Genomic DNA, 21,674 nt, shown 5'->3' on the forward strand with positions numbered 1-21,674 from the left:
ATACAAACCATAAAAGCGGACCCACCTTTTCCAATGTGCACTGAGAGAGGCTGTACTCTTCCAGGTTAAAGTTATGTTTCACTGGGGGGAAAAAAAGATTACTAGTAGATGCTTACAATTTATTACCAAGAATTTTTTCAAAGTCATAAAAAATAAAAATACACACTATTAATATCAATAGAATATAAAGCTGAATAAACAAATATTTGGTGAAAGAAGGGAATCATGAAAAGTCATAGAGTTAATATAAATACAAATGAAATTAATCTTGTATGAGAACTTTCTCACATTACATTTTGATACATTTTATCACATAGTCTATGTGTCCTGGGAAACAAAAGTTCCTTGAGGAACTACTTCATTGATTGACACATTCTTATACACACGGAAGATTTCAATCCCAATTCCTTTCCCTTTGAAAGGACCCAATGCTTCTGTGTAACTGGCTTCAACCAGTTTATCTGCTGTACCCGGTTCAATGCTGGGCGTCCCTGCCAGGAACCAGATTTACATATTCCTGTATTCACAGTTCACCACATTGAGAATCTTCTGTGTGTGTGACACGCTCCGTACCAGGGACAGAGTAGCAGTGAAAACAAAACCCTGTCTTTGTGTATAAAACTCTGCATTCTAGTGGCAGGAATATGGGCATTACATAAATAAGGACTTAAATATATATTAAAGGAAATGATGGTTGCTATTACAGAGGAAAAATAAATCAGGTAGAAGAAACAGAAAGTGCCAGGCACTCTTTTTTAACAGGGTGGTTGGGGTTGGCTGTAGTTATAAGGTAAGAATGGAGCAGAAACTTGAAAGAAGTGAGAAAACAAGCTGGATATTGGGAGGTAATAGAATTTCAGCAGGAAGGACCAGAAGCGCAAAGTCCTGAGGCAGGAGTACGCGTGTCTGGTAGCATTTAGGAAGAGCTAGGAAGTCAGGGGGTCCGGAGTGGGGGGACTACACTGGGGATTCATATTCTCTCAAAGACCATCAGCCTGGTACAAGTCTAAACACTTTACAAATGAATTCATTTAATCTTCCTAATGACCCTGCCCAAGTGGACACTGATATTACCCCTCATTTAGAGACAGATCGCCTAGACATGCAGGGAATTCAACAGCTTTACCCAGTGTTTCCCAGCTGGGAGAGAGGCTGACACTGAACTTGGAGCTCTTCGCGGCGAGGCTGTGTAAGAAATTACTCCGTGATGGTCTGCTGCTGGGACTGACTCAGTTGAAAGCAGAAAAATGAGGATGAAGAGAAAAAATAGACAATTTCAAATGGCAAGAAGAGTCACGCAGGATGGAGGGGACGGACTTCAGCGGTAGACACAGACAGTTCATTCACCGTAACAGGAAGGCAGAACCCACGGCCCAGACACAGGGAAGCGGATGCATGGGGGGAAGTTTTCTGTGGCTTTTATTTTATTAGTGAAATATAAAGCAAAGGCATCAAGTGAGGGAGAAAACAGGAAGGAGATGGAGGTGTAAGGAGAGACGAGTGAAGCAGTAATTTAGGACACGTGGTGCACACAGGGCTGTGCACACACAGGCAGTGCACCCCCCACTAAGGGGCTTTGTGAGGTTAATGTTACGAAATCACAGTAAAACCAGCCAAGCTCAGGTGTGTGTCTTCCGTAGCTTCAGTCCCTGCCCTCCCGGGATAAACCTCTTTCCAGATAAACCTCTTTCCAGAGAACTGGATTAACCACAGTTGGGCTTAAATCCCACCATTACCTACCCTTAGAATTCTTAAAACCATTAAGAATTTGCATATGTTTAAAATGTATTACACAGTTAACTACCAGGAAATTATTACCTAAGGCCGAACTGTTGCTACAAAAGTTTCATCGTACAATGGTAACTCTTACCTGCCTCTAATTTGCGAAAGGTCTGAGACAGAGGGTAAACATCCGCCAAAGGCAGTTTATAGACCAAGAAGGTGGAATACCTGGGAATATGAAAATGTCATATTTGACCTTGAGTTTCAAGGGGAGAAACTGACCATCAAAATAAATACAGACATTAACATCAATTTCCTTTGACGAAAATAAAAGTAATGCAAAGAAATGTATGGCTTACATATAAAGTAAGTAAAATGACTGATGGAAAACTCTTAAAATGTCTTTGGTGACTGGCTATTGGAGATAATTCTTCTGGAAGTAATCCAGCATAATCGCATTTATGCTCAGTGTCTGCAAAGCTTTTGTTGTTGTTGTTGACCTTAGTTCAGACATCTGAACTAATCCCTTTGCTTAGTTTAAATTAGGTTGCAATTGATTCATTCATCTCATATTTCATCCTTGTCACCAGAAAGCTAAGAAAAGGGAGATGTGAGGTTAAGAGAGAGGGACCGGATGGGAAGGGTTCAAAAGGCTTTAACTATAAACTTCCCCGACCTGTGAGGAGAGGTGGAGCCGGGGGGATCTGTGGCATCTTGCTTCTGTGTGTCACTTCTAGCTGGATGACCTCATGCCCATTCTTAGCTCATTCCCAAATAGTGTGATGCCCCAGGGAGGCCCTAAACCTGCCCAGACCTCCACGCCTGGCCCTCTTCAGCTCAGCCCCTGCCCTTTCAGCCTTACCACTCATGATCTTCCCACCCACATCGTGACACCAAGAGTGTGGGGACAGGACTGAGTTACTTGCCCTGGCATAGCCTCCGATAATTCCATTACATTTATACTGTGCTAAGACGGAAATAGCACTTGCTTCTTTGGTGTGCTTATCCTGCTAAGGAATTCCGAATTCAGCTCTCGCTTCACCTCCTTGGCCCCCACTCCCCCAACACACAGACATGCACAAACACTCACATACATATAGGTGTACACACACACACACACACACACACACACACATACACACACACTTTTCTATTCTTCATTTTGAGGCATGAAAACTCATTACAGGGAGACTATTTCATTATCTCATAATTGCTGTTTGTTTCTAAGAGGGGAATTCACCTTAAATAGTTACATCTTTTAGATTGGTGTAAATATTTACATCTTTTAAATATTTTCAAGGAGGTCTGTGGAGGATGCCATGGGTCCAGCTGTGGTCCCATGTGGGTTCCAGGCATGAGAAGTTCCTTTCCCCTAATTTTTCCACGTCCTCCTCTGAGCCCAGACTTGGATGGCTGAGTAGCCCCATGTAAGGTGTCCCAAGCTTTCCTGGGGGGGACACAGCTTCCTGGTTGGCTCTCAAATCTCTTATAATCTGGAAGAGTCAGTAAATCAGTTTTTGAGGTCCCTAACTTTTGTTATGAAGTCAAATCACCCTGAAGTTCTCACGGAGCAGAAAAGAAACCACTGAGTGGGTAAAGCCAACAAGTTTCTCCATAATCAAAGCGCCTTCACCTTTCCTGCTGTGCAGCCTGTGGGAAAAGCTTCAGAATCTCGGCATGGACCCAAGTCACTTGGGAAGCTTCCTTCACTCTCAGTTCTAGAATGTAATCCTTGCCAAGTTTGTTTTTCAGGTGTTGGATGGAACCGATGCACCTATGGGCAAGAAGGAAAACAGGTTGGAAAAAATACTGCCCCTTAAATTTTTTACATTATTTTTTTAAAGATTTTATTTATTTATTTATTTATTTATTTATTTATTTATTTGAGAGAGAGTGAGAGTGAGCAAGAGAGAGAGCACAAGCAGGGGGAGCAGCAGAGGGAGAGGGAGAAGCAGACTCCCCAATGAGCAGGGAGCCTGATGTGGGTCTTGATCCCAGGACCCCGAGATCATGACCTGAGCTGAAGGCAGATGCTTAATCGACTGAGCCACCCAGGTGCCCCAATTTTTTACATTCTTCTTAAATTTCAAATGTAGGGAAAAGGGCATCACTGAGCAAGCTGACAGGTGCTCAGAGTGATTTTGCTCTTCCCATAGGGAATTTCATTTTGAGGGTCAAGCATGGCCTTCAGAGAGACACCCACCTCAGCCTTCCAGACACCATGATGGCAATACGGTCACATACGGCCTCAGCTTCAGCCAGGTAATGGGTGGTCAGGAGGGCCCCTTTCTCTGTGTTTTTTATGGATGCCTGGATCATCTGCCTGAAATGACCCCCCCCCCAAAAAAAATCACTGTTAAAAAAAGGGTAGAAAAAAAGAGAAATGGAGGGAAAATTGTATAGATAAAATATAGTTCATGAATCATATTTAAAAGTCATATTTCTACTTAAAAACCAGAAATGTGAATACTGGTTAGGTGTTTTGATAATATAAAGAAAAGTGTTTAATATTTTTAGGTATGCTAATGGTTATTTTGGTTAAGTTTTTTGTTCTTTTTTTTAAAGATTTTATTTATTTGAAAGAGAGTGAGACCGAGTGAGAGAGAGAGAGAGCATGAGCAAGGAGGAGGGACAGAGGGAGAGGGATAAGCAGGCTCTCCACCAAGAAGGGAGCCTGAGGTGGGTCTCAGTCCTAGGACCTCAGGATCATGACCTAAGCCGAAGGCAGATGCTTAACTGACTGAGCTACCCAGGCACCCCATTTTGGTTAAGTTTTTTAAAAAAATTTTCTATCTTTTGAAGTAACTGACATATTTATAAATAAAGGACAGGCTGCCTAGTATTTGCTTCAAACTAATAGGAGAGTGGAGAAAAGGAAGTGGGTGGAGGTAAAATGAAAAAAGGTGTGACTTATATGGGTAACTGTTGAAATAAAGTCATGGGTATATTGGGTTCCTAAATGGTTCTCTTTACATTTGTATAAAATTTCCACAACAAAGTTCTTTAAAGAAGTAGGGAAACTACAGGACAGTCACAAATATGAAATTAGATTGGATGATTTTATTAATTCAAATGGTACATACTAGAAAGAAAAGTAAAAACAATTTAAAAATTAAGAAAAACCGAATAAGCAAATTTGACAGATTTGGTAAAGGGGGGAAGAAAAGGAAATGGAGAAAATATGTAAGTTAATAGCCTCTAAAAAAAAAAAAACAGTTATATATACCTCAATAATTTAAAAAAAAAAAACCTCCAAATTACAAGACCACAAATTCCAACAAAATACTTATAGGGTTGTTTTGTTTTGTTTTGTTTTGTTTTGTAACATTAATACCACATGAATATGATACAACATCAGAGAATCTATTTATGAAATATTTATTTTCCTAATAACATGGACTATTTCCACTAAATTAGAAATGAGTGGATTTGATTTTCCAAGGTAAGTTTTTTTTTTAGTTAAAAAATTTGTTTTAAAGTAAGCTAAACCACCCAACGTGGGGCTTGAGCTCACAACCCTGAAAGCCAGAGTTGCATGCCCTCCCGACTGAGCCAGCCAGGTGCCCCATTCAAGATCAGTTTAAAAACACAACCGTACATGAGGTTTCTACTCGCGGCTCTGAGGGTTATGATGATGCTCACCACATTTGCTGTTGTCCTGCGGGGTCCATGCCTGTCGATGGCTCATCCAGAAGCAGGACAGGCGAATCTCCCAGGATGCTCAGCACAAAACACAACTGAAAAGTGGAGAAGCACTTTATTTCCTGCCACCACGTCAGCACTCAGAATAACATCACACATCCCACATACCTTTCTGGTGGCTCCTTCCGGTAATTTCTGCGCCCGCACATTTAGCTGTTTGTGCAGTTTGAAAGCATCCACCAATCTGATGGAAAACAGGAGAATATCAGCTCAAAAGAGAATCTTTGGAAAATGTAATACCACGGAGGAGTAACAGCATTGGAGGGAAGCTTGGCACTATTATTCTGAAACTCATGATCAAAGAGAGAAAGAGTTTGTCTTGGAACAGGAAAGATTTTTCGTCTCATAAAAAGTTCTAAAGAATAACTAGAATTTTGAATTTGGGCCTGAAATGGATGATTATTCATGATCATTCATTCATTTAACAATGTCAATTATTTTACGCAATTTTTTTTTTAAAGATCCCTCAATCAAGGATGCAGAAAACAGCTCCTGTCCCTCCATCCCTGCTCTACCCTGACACTCTCTGAAAAGGTGCAGACATCATTTCTCCTCTCCATTCTTTATCAGTGAACTCATCTTCAGAGAATCAACCTCCCTGCCTCTGGACACAAAGGAATCACATGACCTCTCTTTACCGTGAAATGGCAATGGTGGCGTCCTCTTTCCTCAGCCCTTTGATGGCGGCAAACACCTCCAGATGTTCCCTCACTGTCAGGTTGGGCCACAGCACGTTCTCCTGAGGACAGTATCCCGGGAAGTTGACCGTGTTGTCTCCCTGATGACCCCAAACTGAACCACATCCTTTCAGTTCTACCTAAGAAAGTAAACCAGTTTTAGAAACACATGTAGCCTTTTCTCCAATCTCACACTCAAGAAACTGACATACAGCACATAAATACCTAAATTTTTTGAGCATCAAAGAAATATTATAGGAGCGAAATCTTATGGTAGTTGTCTTTCTCTGACTTATTTCACTTAGTATTACACCCTTTATAATCTACATTATTGCAAGTGATAGAAATATTGAAATCATTACATGGTACACCTTAAAGTAATATAATGCTGTATGTTGATTGGACTTCAATAAATTTTTTTAATTAAAAAGATAAATAAATACATAAAAATTAAAAAGCTAAAATAAATACTGTAGAAATTCATACATTTATTATAGAAAACTATTTACTAAATGTAGAGTCTTACAAAGCTATAACCTCCATTTATCATGAAAGGTCTATCTTGGGAATGAAAATCATTGTGTCATTTCTTACTACCTCCCCAGCTGTTGGCTTCGTGATCCCAGAAATCATTCTAATAGATGAGCTTTTACCAGCACCGTTGGGTCCTAGCAATCCCAAAATTTCACCTGAAAGAGAATCTCTGATTAGCAATCTGGGAACTGAATTATCATAAACCTATTTCTTCAAAGCTTTTGAGATATGTACACCCCTCGGTACTATTTTGAAATTTTCAACACATACGTAATCCATGTCGTCAAACCATGTTCTCTAACTCCTATAATTACATGAAATATTAAAGAAAAGCTTATGGATTTCTTGTCAATAAATCTTGTGTTTTCCAGATTACTTTTTCAGTTAAAAATGTGCCAGTTTCTTTTTGGTAGTAGACGGCGGATGTGCTGAGTACATGTTTAAGTGATTCCTAAACTTGGACAATCAGGGACATTTTCTCCATCCCAAATTCCCCCACCTGCATCCAAACCACCATCGTCTTTCATCTGAACTGATATATAAGCCTCTTGTCTGCCAACCAAATTTACAAACAATAGCCAACGTGTTAATTTTTTCAAAACTTCAATGGTAACAAAAGGCTAGCTAAAAACCTTCCAGCAGCATTCCACTAATTTGGTATAAAAATCTAAACCCTTTGCTGTATTTCACAAAGTGGGGACCCAATCTGGCCCTGCTCCCCTCTTGGACTTCCTCCTTTCCACCTGTTGATGCATTCACTGTCCCTTCACGCCTCAATCATTCCAAAGGCTTCTGCCCTGACTCTTCTCTCTGTTTGGGTGTCCTTATCTCTGTGTGCTCACATAGCTGGGCACCTTTCTCATCACCCAGGTCTTGTCTTAAATGTTACTGCTCCAGAAAGGTTTTCCCAAACCCTAAGTGAATGCAGCCCCAAGTCACTCATGTCCTTTCACACATTTGAATGCTCCACATAGAGCTTGCTTCTGTGACACCTGACACATTTCTTGATAAGTTATTTTTGGTTTTTGACCCTCTCTTAGGATGTAAAATCCATGAGAACAGGGACTTTCCTATTTCTTTCACGATTATATTCCAGAACCCAAAGCAGTCCCTGGCATGCTCAAGAAATACATGTTGAACGAATGAGTGCACACATGCATGCTTCAGCAAGTGCAGTGGTGCCTGTAACAGAGATGGTCAGTGGGTATTTCTGAAATAATGGTGAATAAAATTAAGGGAGTCTTCCAAACCTTTTTTAACACAGAAGGAGATATTCCTTGTTGCTATTTTCTTCTTCCTCTTTGAGAAGCAACTTTTCTTCTGACCTGCATACGCTTTGTGTAGACAGCTAGCAATTATGACAGGCTTCTGGAATAGAGGACAGTGTGATTTTCCTCTTAACCTTCACAGACTTTATGTTCCTATGTTCTCATTACTGGAAATTTTCTTACTCTATGTCATAAAACAAAGTATATTTTATTTTCATTTTTTAAATTTTTTAAAACGATTTATTCATTTATTTTAAGACAGAGAGAGAGGGAGAGAGAGAATCTGAAGCAGATTTTCTCCTGAGCGCAGAGCCCAACATGGGGCTTGATCCCATGACCCCTGAGATCATGACCTGAGCTGAAATCAAGAGTCAGATGCTTAATGGACTGAGCCAGCCAGGAACCCCAAAATGAAGTATATTTTAAACTGACAGTAATCCATATTGCTTGTTTCAAATGTAACCTGCATTTGCTGATGTCAACAATATCTCTAAATCTTCTAAATGTATCTTCTAAAGTATAGGGGTGGCTAGGTGGCTCAGTGGATTAAGCGTCTGCCTTTGGCTCAGGTCATGATGCCAGGGTCCTGGGATCGAACCCTGTGTCGGGCTCTCTGCTCAGCAGGGAGTCTGCTTCTCCCTGACCCTTTGCCCCTCTGCTCGCTCATGTGCACCACTCAATCTCTCTCAAATAAATAAAATCTTTAAAAAAATAAAATAAAACAGTATAGCTTCATGGAAACTGGCTCACTGCCTCCCAGAAGTGTCTAGGCTCATGGGCACATTACGACATCTAAGTCAGACAAAAGAATAACCTTTAAAATCCTAATCCCTATTCAGCATTTTATAACAAATCTCACATAAATTCTCCAACTCATGAAATTTTTGGTTTTGAAATTACAGCTCTACTTACCAAACCCCGTTTTTCTCTAAAGAACAATAAAACCATGATGGTCTGTGTGCTCCTTTGGCTTCTAGGATACTCCAAAGAAGCGCCTACATATTTAAGAATTACGAAAATACACCAAGCTTCAAACTTTCAAAATGAAAACCCGCATATCGACCTCTATTCTTGATAGTTCTTGAATATAGCTCTATTAACATCCACTTTGTCACCTGCTTTTCTTTTTTTTTGAATTTTTAAATGATTTTTGCTCATTTATTTGAGAGAGTGAGCGAGCAAGAGAGAGAGCATGAGCGGGGGGAGGAGCAGAGGGAGAGGGAAAAGCAGTCTGTCCGCTGAGCAGGGAGCCCGAGGCAGGGCTCGATCCCGGGACCCTGGGATCATGACCTGAGCTCAAGGCAGAAGCTTAACTGACTGAGCCACCCAGGCGCCCATGTTGCTTTCTTTTTCTACCTCGCCTGCATGTGAGGTGCTTAGGGCAGTCGCTGCTCTTTGCCTTTCTGCTTTAACATCTTCGTCCTCATCAACAAGTTCTTCAGGGTTAGGTCGAGAGCCTCTATGTTGGGGGGAAATTCTGTGGAGAAAATGAAATATAGGACATAGGAGTTTTCATTAGCAAGAATATCCCCCAAATCAGCCTCTCTGTGGTTTTACCATCCTTTCTGTCCATACACTGGTGATGATAATGGCCCCGTGAATACTGCTTCTGCTCTTTCCAAGCATTCCCATCCCCATTGCCAAGAATCCCCTTCTCACTGTTGTCATTCTTCCAGCCAGAAACTTTGACCCTTGCAAATTTGCTGGCTACTATTGCTGCTTCTTTAAAAATCAGGTCACCTACATTTTCTCTGTTTGAGCCTATCTTAATCACACCCGGCATTTGCCCTCAGCATCTTTCACTGTTCACCCTCCTTAGAGCCCCTGCGTAATGTCCATCTTATGAAACACGCGGATCTATGGTAGGTTGCTCAACCCATTCCATCCCATCTCCTCTGTTCAAGGATGTGTGATCATCTTAGATGGGAAAATGGCACATTTGAGTACTCATTCAATTTCTGAGGAACTGAAAACCTCCCTCCACTGGTTAGTGGCAGAACTCAGACTGAGAGTCCTATTTCCAGGCAATGAGCCAGCAATCGATGGACCATCATGAAAATCAGCACACTGCTTGCGTTGTAATTATAAAGCCACATTAACAGGTCAGTAGTGCAGCCATTAGGGAGGAACGTTAAAATATGATATTAAGTTCGAAGTTAAATTTTATCCCAACCTGAAAACAGGATCCTTTCGCATTATTTTCTTTCCACATTTTGTTTCCATGCATCTTAGGATAAAAACAAATATCAAAGCCTGCAAGTAAGGCTAGGAGCAAAGAAAAACAGTTATATATAGGCATAAGTTCACAAATATTACTTAAACATCTGAATTAAATTGGTGGCCTTTGTCTTCAGGTAAAATACATGTGAGCCATTTTTACAAATCAGGGGAGAAGCCCAGCTGTACAATGACAACCCAGCTCAGTACCACCTGCCTCCTTTCTTTTCACAATCCATATCCTGTGTGTCAGCAAATTCTATTTGCTCTGCCTTCACAATTACCCAGAACCCAACTACTTCTCACCCCTGCCTGTGCTGCTCTCACCCAGGTCCAGGCCATCATAATTCCTCATTATAATATTGCAACACCTGCTACCTGGTCTCCTTCCCCTTACCCCCTGGCCCCAAACATCTATTCTCAACACAGTCACTAGAGGTACTCTTTTTTAAAAAGTTAAGTCTGATCATCTTGCTTTGCTTAAAACCCTCATGACTCCTTGGTTACTCAAAGAAAAGTTGAAGTCCTTATAGTGACCCAGACTGCTCTGTGTAGCCCATTCTGTCTACCCTGCACTTTACCCTGTGACTTCCATGACCTTCTCTTGTACCACTCTTCCCTTGGTCACTTGGCCACAACCACACTGGCCTCCTGGTTGACCCTGGAACAAGCCAGCATCACCTGTGCCCTTCCTACTGGAATGCTCTAGCCCAAGCTGTCCCTGTAGCTTGCCTCCTTGCCCCCCTCAGATCTTTACTTCTCAATCAGGCTTTTCCTGACCGCCCATCTGACACAATATACATTATCTATTTAGTTTATTATCTGTCTCCTTCCACCACAATGTAAATGCCACATGGGCAGGCACCTCTGTCCATATTTGCTCCTATGCCTAGAAAAGTAGGGACACATTGTATTCAGAGACAGTAGCTTTCTTCAGCCTAAATATATATATAATATATATATATAATCATTTTTCCCTTTCATTTTTATTATTCAACTTTGCCCTTTTTATCTTTGATTCAAAAGATTTCAATACATTGCACCTGTATTTCTTACAAGCTCTCTCAAATTTGGAGGTGGCAATAAACAGGATAAATAAACATGAAAAACTAATTTTATATTACACTCTGGACCTAAACAGTCCACTCACACACATAAAAACTAACACATGATTTGGAATCATGTCTGAATTGTCTTATTCTGAGTCTATTCTGAGACTATATTAAAAGTGCTTTCAAAGTTGACACACATCAAATAAACCAAACAGTTATCATGGTAAATGCTAACTATCAAAAAAAAAAAAAAAAGGTGGAGAGGTAGAAAGGCTTTCTTACTATTAGGCATACTAGAAGATCAACTCCACTTGGGTCATATCTGTGGTCTGGGTATTTTCGTTGGTGCTCATAAGCTCTCTGCAAAGACAAAAAAGAAAAACAGCTAAATGCAAATTCATCAGCTTTATGATTTGGATTTCAATAATATGGAATTCCACATATTGCATATTTCCCTCATTAAGCGTGCACTGGTGACAAGCAATTCCCTGCAGAGAAGAAAGGGGCCCCCCATTCAACACTATCTCTCAGTGAACAGGGAACCTATGTCTGTTCCTCTTTTCTGATTTTTTTCTTTAATCTTTTGGTTTAAGGTTTGCCTCAAGTCTACTGAAAGCATAACAGAGAGAGGAGCCTGCACTGTGAAAAGTAATAGTGGTTGACAATATTTGTCCTAAACGCCCCTCAAGAGCCTTTTCAGGGCCCCTTCCTACCCCAGTGGTGACTCGCCCAGCAAAATAATGAGTCCCACCATGTTATTCTTTCTTCATCAATCAATGCATTCAGAAAGTAACTCATTCCTCTTAAATAACATATGACAGATTCAGGTTAATGTAGTTCACTTCATAGGTCTGCGTATATCTTAGGAGAGAAATGCCTTAAGCAAAGAAATGAATTTCCAGTTGAGAAATCTAAGTGTTGTTCAATTAGTGGAAAAATGCTTCTGCAGACAGAAGGCTTTCCCAGGTTCCCAAGAACACAAGCAGTTAGGACAGCGTTCTTTACTTTCTTTGAAGTATCATCCAGGATGATGTGGGGCTCTAAACGGTATGCTCCTGGCTGAGCTCTTGGGCTCATCCCATTGTACATTTCTTTCCATTTGAATCACACCTTCTTTAATGCCTCCTGGTCTCTCAGGCTTCAATGCCTTTGCTTCTCTCTACAGAACATACTTACCTTCAGCCCCACTCTCCTGCTAATTAATTCTGACTCTATTCTTCAGGATTCTGTTTAAGCATTGCTTCCCGCCCCACCCCAGAAGAATTCTCCGAGTCCCTAGATTGTGTCAGCTGTGCTTTATACCCTGCCCTTGGCACTTTGCCCTTCTTCTTTGGATCCTTTAAGCCCTCTTGCATTGACTTGTTTGAGGTCTGTCTTTATCTCCACCAAGCTCTGTGAAAGGATGAATTGTGCTATCTTGTTCATCAGGTGTCCCTGATGACCAGCACAGTGTCTAACACAGAATACTGTTTAATATATATTTTTGAATAAGTAAATGGTATTGAATATGATTTTATCCTTGCAATGGATAATGAATACCCATTGAACTAGGAAACATTTTTCAATCTGGCATTAGTTTTGAATAGCATTTGACAACGCTTATGTTTTGCGTAGAGCATATGGCAAAGCTTTCTAAACAGCTTTATTGAGGTTAATTTTTCATGCCATAAAATTCACTTATTTCACGTATACAATTCAAGGATTTTTAGTAAATTTACAGAGTTGGGAGAACATCACCACAATTCAACTGAATAACATTTCCATCACCCCAAAGAGATACCTCATATGCATTTGTGGTCAATCCCCATTTCCATTCCAACCCCAGGAAACCACGAGCCTGCATTCTATCTTTATAGATTTTGGGCAAAGCACTTTAATAGGCTGTGTATTCAAAATTAATGACATTGTTGGTAATATTTCTTACCTGTGCCAAAAAAGCTAGAAATCCACCCATGGTAGCTGAGGGAACTAAAACCATGCTAGAAATCAAGGTAGGCAAGTTGAAGTGAATCAGCATAATGTCAAACATGATGATTGAGGTCTACAAGGCAAGTTAAAATATATTGCATGTCAGACATATCCATTGATATTAGGGAAGATATTTAAGATGTAAGTGTTCTCATCATATATATCAGAATTTTCCCACATGCAGATTCACCACTTTCAGAGGGAGAAGGGAAGTGCGGGGTTTTTGTTAATGAGACTAAATATGACCTTTAGCTACCTAACAGAAAAATTTTTGATAAAAATCTGGAGATTGAGGTGAATGCTAAAGTGACCAGGTAGACTTTCTGACCGTACATTAAGTATAATCTAAGACAACAGGATAAAGAGAGAAATTACCTTTTAATGCTAAGGTAACACTATTGTGAATGTATAAAAACCTATTAAAAAATGTACAGGATGGAAAGCCAGATAGGTGGTTATTTTAAAAAGTCCATACTGCCTCCCACCTAGACTAAAGCTTTCTAAAAGTCATCCCTGCTCCATTTCTTCCCCATTCCAAACAAATAATTTTATTGATACTGTGCATTTTGACTGCAATGGACTTACTTTCTTGTAAGATACTGGTAAATGTGGGATGGGGGGATAAAAATAATTTTTCATTGTTCTGTTTTAAGGATCAGTTTATGAGTCAACAAGTGTGTGTTGAACGCTGTATTGAACCTTTGCTGGATCTTATTAATGTATGAATTATAATAAAAACACTAAGAATTGTAACTACTAGATTCACTGAATATTACCCCAACACCAGGCATTAAGAATTTAGCATGCATTGTTTGCTTTAATCCCCACAAGAACTCCACAATGTGGTCATTCTTACTAGTCCTTCCTTACATATGGGAAATCTAGGGTTCAGAGAAACTACTATCCTCAAGGCCACACAGTTAGTGAGTGACAAAGTGGGAATTCAAAACCCTCTATGTGTGTGATTCCTAGGTCTTTAGATCAGAAGACTACACTGTTTTGTGGGATTGTTATAAAGGGGAATGCTGTGTGACTAAGTGAACGTACAGTTTGGGGGAGTGTGTAATCTACATATAAAAAACAATTGGGAATAAAACCAAATAACTTGTAATCAAGTGTTCAGTAAGAGTGCAGTAAGCATTTTAGGTGACGAATCCAAAAAACTTTTCTTATTTTGCAACTACCACGATCTCTCTGCAAAGGTATCGCATGATTATCCACGTTTACATGTTTCTCTCCTCTTGGTTTCCATGACTTCGCACATGTCTAATTTTTCTCCCAGCTCCTTATTTTTGATAACGAGAAGTCCATTAGTCCACTTAGCTAATTCCTTTTCTTCTACCAAGCCTCCAAGTTTCTTTTGTGAGTTGTTTTTTTCCTCCTTTCTCATTCACTGGAACAAGAGAGGATTGCAAACTGCACCAAAGGAAATGTGCTGTGGCTCAGTGTTAAGAAGATACAGTACCATACCTCCACCATAGGCTGAAAGGTACTTCCTTATTAGACTAGGGCCTAAAATACCCATGAGGGACCACACCCTGCGGGCTAGGAGAGTCCACTGGACTCTAGAAAGAAATTAACAGCTGAGGGTGGCTTCACTCAATGATGAGGGGACCTTGCTATACTTTCCTTCCAAATTTACCCAAGATCACAAAAGGACAACTACACTTACCATCATCTGATACATTTTTATATATGATCTGTGAATCCTAAGACTAGCATAGTTTAAATTGATACTAACTGCATGATGAAAGATCGATGATCACAGAACGTATCTCCAACACGTATTTTAAATGAAATTACAAGCTCTTTATATCAGGCACAAAATTATTGCAAACTGCTGGAGGTCTCCGTGAAGATGTACAATTTAGCCCACTAAAATCAAGGTGTTGATCAACATAAACTTTAAAATAGTATTGTCAACCATCCTACGACCTCATAGTTTTTGACATCAGGAATGACATAAGGTGTGAGACTTCAATTTTATTCTTGGGTCGTCACTGATTTTTATGTGGCCTTAAGCAAGTTACTCAATTTTCCCCCCTCTATAAAATGAGGTGAATTATACCAGATGATGTTGATTTTTTTTTCAAATCTGACATTCCAATATTCCCTAAGTATGTAGCTTTTCAGTGGTATAAAAATGCAATAGACAAGGACACTGAAATAGATTTATATGTAAAAGAAAAAGGGAGAATAATTAGAAATTGTAAGCATGTTATATACTGTAACATTTCTCAAGGCAAAGGTGATTATATTTAATGTTACACTGAAAGTTACTCTATCTCTCTGTTTATATGTTTGTATATGTACTTACAATATAGAAGCAAAATGACCAAAGGCCACTATTTTTTTTCCACTTGCGAAAAATAAATGATATCACATATGTCAAGAAGACAAGTGAAGCTGCATAACCAAGCCCAAATACAACCTGAAAATAATACAAATAATATCAAAGTCAAACACTGAAGTATTAGCGGAAAGAAAAATTAAATTACAAACATTTTTAAATATCTTATTTTAGGGGTGCCTGGGTGGCTTAGTTTAGTGTCTGACTTCAGCTCAGGTCATGATCTCAGGGTCCTGGGATCGAGACCTGCATTGGGCTCCCTGCTCAGCGGGGAGTCTGCTTCTCCCTTTCTTTCCCTCTGCCCCTCTCCCTGTTCGTGCTCTCTTTCTCTCTCTCTCAAACAAATAAATAAAAGTCTTAAAAAAAGAAATCTTGTTGTACATGCACTTTGAACTTTTTTTGTTTTAGTTTATGACAACATAAAAATGAAAATGTCTTGCTTATAGAAAATATAAAATGTTATAATTTATCATGAATTACTTTATAAGATGTTGTCTACATGATGTGTTACTTACCAAACCAAACACAATTCCACTTGTGATGTTAATCTCCGTTATGTTTGCTATGTAAAAAATTAAATACATTGAAAGGAGAAGAAAAATGAAGAAGCTAATATCCACCAGGGCCTGCCCACACCAGTAAGCAGAAGGGAAGAGGCCTGAAATCCATAGCTGGGATTTAGTTCTCTTCTGATGAGAAAACACAGGATATACATAGATTCAGTTGAAATCCAAATCCAAAACAAACACATTGGGAGAGATTTTAAGATAAATATAATCAAATCATTTAAAATCTTCTAATAATTTAATTATGTATATACTATCTGGAATCCGAGGTCTAAAGAGCCAATTAAATGATGATGGCCATTGTGAAAATGAGTATTATTTTATTTTATAGCACTGATTCCCAGCACCACTTTAACTCATGCATAATGAATAGAAAAGGAGACCTTATAATAATCAAGGCATAAGATTCCTTCAAAAGAGATATTATCCTGTGACCTGAAGGACAATAAATTATCCATTATCCAAATATGTTATGGGGGTTACTGGCTCAGAATAGTGAAGGGTGACTTACCTAAATCTGATTTAACTCTTTTGCCGTGGATAACAGACATGACCAAATACAGATATAACCGAAAATGTTATTTGCCACAGTAGAAAGGGGATTTAAGCTTACATCTGGTCCTGAATTTAAATATCAATGATTTCTTCCTTTTCGCTGGGAAATAATGTCGTCAAAAGTGGTAGAACAGCCCCCTTTACAAGTTTAGATTAATTTGAGTCCCTGTAAAATTATTGCATGTTTCCTGCAATTTTGAAGTAAAAAATATTTTGTATTTTTAGAAGTAAAGGTTCTGACTTGGTAGAAATAAGCTTCACTACACTATATAAATTAAACATATGCTTATATGTTTTTCTCACAGGGAAACATTTTGAATACATAGCATTTAAATCACAATTACTGGAGTCCCTGAAGTTTCTCTTTTTGTCCCCTTCTCTTACTTTGTAATCGCTGATACTGCTCATGGCGATGTAAGGTGAAAAGCTGCACACGACCCAAAATAAGAACATGGAAGCTTCCGGCAGCCCCATCCAGAAGAACACATAATTCTGCAAGTATAAAAGGTACTTTAAACTTGTGAATATTTTAAAAAATGAAACAAACACTAATGTGGTGTATCCCATTGATTTGAGGATGTCGAGCCACCCTTGCAGCCCAGGAATAAATCCCACATGATGGTGATGAATAATCCTTCTAATGTGCTGTTGGGTACTATTAGCTATGTTGGTGAGAATTTTTGCATCCATGTTCATCAGGGATATTGATCTGGAATTTTCCTTTTTGGTGGGGTCTTTGTCTAGTTTGGAATCAAGATAATGCTGGCCTCACAGAAAGAATTTGGAAGTTTCCCCTCCATTTTTATCTTTTGAAACAGTTTCAGAAAACTAGGTATTAATTCTTCTTATAACAGACCCATGAAAAAATGTTCAACATCACTTGGCATCAGGGAAATACAGATCAAAACCACAATGAGATACCACCTCACACCAGTCAGCATGGCTCAAATTAACAACTCAGGAAACAACAGGTGTTGGCAAGGATGCAGAGAAAGGGGAACCCTCTTACACCGTTGGTGGGAATGCAAACTGGTGCAGCCACCCCAGAAAACAGTACGGAGGCTCCTCAAAAAGTTAAAAATAGAGCTACCCTATGACCCAGCAATTGACTACTAGGTATTTATCCAAAGGATACAAACGTAGTGATCTGAAGGGGCACCTGCACCCCAAGGTTTATAGCAGCCATGTCCACAATAGCCAAACTATGGAAAGAGCCCAGATGTCCATCAACAGATGAATGGATAAAGAAGATGTGGTATATACATTAAACAATGGAATATTACTCAGCCATCAAAAGAAAGAAATCTTGCCATTTGCAATGACATGGATGAAACTAGAGGGTATTATGTTAAGTGAAATAAGTCAGTCAGAGAAAGACAACTACCATATGACTTCACTCATACATGGAATCTAAGAAACAAAACATGAATATAGGGAAAGGGAAGGAAAAATAAAATGAGATGAAAACAGAGAGGGAGGCAAACAGTAAGAGACTCTTAACTAAAGGAAACAAACTGAGGGTTGCTAGAGGGGAAGCGGGTGGGGGAGGAGGGGTAATTAGGTGATGGACATTAAGGAAGACACTTGATATAGTGAGCACTGGGTGTTATATGCCACTGATGAATTATTAAATTCTACCTCTGAAACTAATAAAAAATTAAAATTAAAAAATGAAACAAACACTATCATAAAAATGTGCTTTTTGAAGTACTGAAAAATAAAAATAAAAGTGTACGCCTAATCCAGCAACATCTATGCATGAATGTAGGAAGGGAAATGATTTCTGATCATTTAACATGAGGCTTCAACTCCTAGGAAAAAAAATAGAAGTAAAATAAAAGAAGTAAAAAAAAAAAACTCAGGACCCACTTCAGGGTGTATATCGAAAAGAATTGAAAGCAGAGTCTCAAAGAGATACCTTCCCACATGTGTTTATGGCAGCACTATTCATAATAGCCAAGAGGCGGAAGCAAACCGAATGTTCATAAACAGATAGAGGGGTAAACAAAACATGGTATCTACATACAGTGGAAAATTATCCAGCCTCTAAAAGGAAGGAAATCCTGTCACATGTTACAACATAGATGAATTTCAAGGACATTATTCTCAGGGAAATAAGCCAGTCACAAAAAACCAAATACTACACGATTGTCCTTATCTGAGTATCAAAAGAAGTTAAATTAATAGAAACAGAAACTAGGATGACGACTGCCAGGGGCTGGGGGAAGGGGACAACAGGGCATTCTTGTGTAATGGGTATGAGGTTTTAGTTCTGCGAGATGAAAAAGTTTTAGAGACCTGTTTCACAATAGTATGAATATGCTTGACACAACTAAACTGTGCACTTAAAAATGGTTAAGATGGTGAATTCTACGTTATATGTTTCTGCCACAATACAAAAAATAATAATTTGGGAATTATGATCCTAGAGAAACAGATCATTCAGGCCTGCATCAGTAGCTGGTCGGATGTGTTCTGAAGCAACAGAGCTAAAAAGAAAACTTGATGCCACCAAGCCTGTGGGCGAGGAGATGAACTTTGAATCACCATCCCCAGATCAGTGGCTGCCTGAGGCTGGGCCCATGTGTGGGTACAGGACTGTCTCTTGGATATAATCACAGCTCAGCAGTGCGGTAGCCTGTCTCAAAACAATTCCACAGTTCTCAAGCTTTACTTAAGGCTTTAGAGGCTACAATGATCCATTTGAATATTTTGCCAAGTACAAAAATCCATTACCGTCTTCATAAAAATGGCTGAGGGAAGAAAGGCATGTGCCACTGGGGATGCCTAAGAGAGTAACCAGGATCAAACTTTATTTGATCCTGAATAAACAAGTAATGAAGTGAGGAAACTAAAGGACCAAGAGGGGATAACATCTATGTCTTTCTACTGCCAGTTGGTTCTACTTTCTGGAGAGGTCCCTTCAGACCCCCCTACCCTTGCACTGTCCCAGCTCTCACGGTCAGTGGTAGCTTCAACTCATAGGTGCATGGCTCCATCACTGACCACTCAAGTATAATCTGTCCATCTGCTTTAGCACATACCCCCAACACCGTGAAGCAGTGAAGCCAAAACCAAATTCAACCCCTTTGTCACCAAATGGGCTTCCCTTCTTGATGGCTCCATTCTAATCCTATGTATTGCTCTTCCAGTCTCCTGGTTTGAAACAGTGAGTCAGCTTTAAGAGATCCCTCTTGAGTATCAGGGTCTAACCAGAAAACCATTACTATCATCAGGACTTCGAATAGAGAGAAAATACACGTGCAAGAGTTACACGTGTGGGAAGTTCAGAGAAGCCAACGAGAATGAAGCAAGAGGACACTGTCTCTTCTGGGCTGGGCCAGGGGCAAAGGGAGAAGCAATGTGACTGGAGCCCAGGCTGCAGAGTCCTCCTGCTCTCCTAGCTCCCACTACTGCTTCCTGTCATTGAAATCCAGGCTGTAGCCAGCTGACAAAAACCCTGAAGATGCACCCCGTGTACATCCGAAACCCCTGCAATGCACACAACTACAGACAGGTGAAGGAATTCATCAGAGAGCATACAGCCCGAGAACTGGCAAATTCTCCTTCATATCAATCTACTACTCATTTAGTCAATGATGGTCCACCAACAATTAGATTAGATTTACAAGATTCTAAAGCTGTTTAACAAGTGTTCTTGATTTCCAATTCAATGTACACACACACACACACACACACACACACGCCCTCATTCACACTCTCTCCAATACACTTCTGCAATCAAGTCTGTATCTTTGCAGAAGATTCTCTAGAAGACAATGACATGATATTGAAAAGTATTCCCCCATCATCATTCTCTGATAATACCAAGGGGAAAAAATTGTATTTTGTTAGATGTAATGTTTAAAATGCTAGGACAAAAAAATTTTCAGGATTAACAATCAATGGTGAATATTTAAAAGTGAAAGAAAACATCAGTTGCTTGCCAAATTCTTCATTGTTTAGAATGAGTAAATCCAATACTTACAAAAGGATATGGGCTTCTCTCAATTCGAATATTCTGAGTACCATTAAACATTCGGAGTAGCCCATTGCTAATAATATTCACAAGAATAGGAAAACAGTGCAGTCTCAAGGTATTGCATGCAACTGAAAATCTGTAATCCTTTGAATAAAACAAAAATAAAATGATGTTAATTCTAAGTCATTAAAGACCAAAAAAAAAAAAGGTTTATATTAAAATCCCAAGAGTTACACACTCTGTATGATCATCAAGATAACTGACCTTTCTGAGCCTCAGCTTCGTCATTTGTGAAAGGGGATAACAAGGTGGTGGTATAGTCAGCAATATGAATTTTTCTTAGTATTATTAATTTTAGATCATTTTGGTCCTCATTTTGCCGATGAGGAAATTTCAAATAACTGAATATAAAAATAACCCTGATAAGGAGACACTGTCAGTTCATAGTGAGCAAGCAAAGGATCTCTGATTTCCTGGATAGGAGATAAGCATAGGGTGCATAAAGTACTCATGGTTACACTGCCAATGAACCATTTTTATGCTTTCTGAGACAATGTTTATATCCTCCAGGTTTATGAAAATGTTCATACATTTATCAAGAGGCTCAATAGTGGTTAAACATTCTATTGGTTCGTGTAATAAATATGTTAGATAAGTAACAAAGCCATGGCCAAGCAATGCAGTTCCCTACAGTTGGCACGAGAGTTGCCTTTTTTAAGAAACTGAAGTAAAGTTGACACAAAACGCTACATTAGCTTCAGATATGAAACAGAGTACGATTGCATTTTTTATGATGTACTTAGTTTAGATGAAACTGAATTCAATGCTATATCTTACAAGGCTTTCGTTTTGGTTTTTATTTTCCTTGTAGCAAGGAATAATGAGGTAGCTTTATTTCACGTGGCTCCCTGCTTTTCATTGGCTTTTGAGTAAGACTCAAGAGTTTTACTTACAATTAGGATGTATTTTCAATAGTCTTGTACCTGGAACAGTCTCTATGCCTTGGACTCTTTTACCCAAATTGAAACATGTTAACAGTAGACTGAGAACACTTTTCTCTCAGAGATTTCATGTGGCCTTT

At 39.3% G+C, this 21,674-nt stretch overlaps 1 protein-coding gene across 2 annotated transcripts in view; it reads right to left on the reverse strand.

Annotated features, from left to right (window-relative positions):
• ABCA6 (ATP binding cassette subfamily A member 6) overlaps positions 1-21,674 on the reverse strand; it is a 70,882-nt gene that overhangs the window by 2,183 nt on the left and 47,025 nt on the right. For both annotated transcript variants that reach the window (XM_034641182.1, XM_034641181.1), the window contains exons 22-38: positions 20,600-20,737; positions 16,996-17,103; positions 16,006-16,179; positions 15,458-15,571; positions 13,097-13,213; positions 11,455-11,532; positions 10,077-10,168; positions 9,260-9,380; positions 7,886-8,003; positions 6,699-6,790; positions 6,063-6,241; positions 5,533-5,608; positions 5,365-5,459; positions 3,926-4,045; positions 3,356-3,496; positions 1,871-1,950; positions 26-81 (exon numbers count right to left, since the gene is read on the reverse strand). In XM_034641182.1, coding sequence (XP_034497073.1) covers positions 26-81; positions 1,871-1,950; positions 3,356-3,496; positions 3,926-4,045; positions 5,365-5,459; positions 5,533-5,608; positions 6,063-6,241; positions 6,699-6,790; positions 7,886-8,003; positions 9,260-9,380; positions 10,077-10,168; positions 11,455-11,532; positions 13,097-13,213; positions 15,458-15,571; positions 16,006-16,179; positions 16,996-17,103; positions 20,600-20,737 — 1,899 coding nt within the window. The remainder of the gene's footprint in view (positions 1-25; positions 82-1,870; positions 1,951-3,355; positions 3,497-3,925; positions 4,046-5,364; positions 5,460-5,532; positions 5,609-6,062; positions 6,242-6,698; positions 6,791-7,885; positions 8,004-9,259; positions 9,381-10,076; positions 10,169-11,454; positions 11,533-13,096; positions 13,214-15,457; positions 15,572-16,005; positions 16,180-16,995; positions 17,104-20,599; positions 20,738-21,674) is intronic.

Source organism: Ailuropoda melanoleuca, chromosome 13 (genome assembly GCF_002007445.2).
Source record: "Ailuropoda melanoleuca isolate Jingjing chromosome 13, ASM200744v2, whole genome shotgun sequence".
NCBI lineage: Eukaryota > Metazoa > Chordata > Mammalia > Carnivora > Ursidae > Ailuropoda > Ailuropoda melanoleuca.